At 42.2% G+C, this 379-nt stretch overlaps 1 protein-coding gene across 1 annotated transcript in view; it reads left to right on the top strand.

Moving 5' to 3' along the window:
- The window catches only part of LOC119589092, a gene marked incomplete at its 5' end in the record, with an annotated part of 9,180 nt that overhangs the window by 7,290 nt on the left and 1,511 nt on the right, over positions 1 to 379 (top strand). Inside the window, 1 exon segment of the mRNA XM_037937668.1 lies at positions 323 to 379. Coding sequence (XP_037793596.1) covers positions 323 to 379 — 57 coding nt within the window.

Here is a 379-nt window from a genome sequence, read left to right as displayed (position 1 = left end):
CCTTGGTCAGCAAAGCAAGTTCGTTTCCCTGAGGTGTTGCAACATACCCCCTGATGGCAATGCACTGATATTACAAACATTGCAATCTCAAGAGTTCTCCGATTCGCCTCTTATGAGAAAAAAAATATATAAAAGTTTGAAGGCAGATAATAAAAAACATCAAAAGAATATGTATATGTTTTAAAAGTACAAATCGTCAGGAAAATAAATATCAAGTGTCGTCAGAGTACTCCAAAGTCTGGAATGAATTACCTGTTTTCGTCCTCGCAAGGTTCGAGCCCATAAGTTGACAAGCATTAATTACGACTCTTCCACCTTTCAGGTGACCCCCAGGGAGAGTGCGCCAGCGCAGGCCGTGAACTCCGTCGTGGCGAATTCC

The sequence above is a fragment of the Penaeus monodon genome, chromosome 25, assembly GCF_015228065.2.
Source record: "Penaeus monodon isolate SGIC_2016 chromosome 25, NSTDA_Pmon_1, whole genome shotgun sequence".
Lineage (NCBI taxonomy): Eukaryota > Metazoa > Arthropoda > Malacostraca > Decapoda > Penaeidae > Penaeus > Penaeus monodon.
The sequence above is the reverse complement of the archived record's forward strand: the minus strand, read 5'-3'. Positions and strand labels throughout refer to the sequence as shown.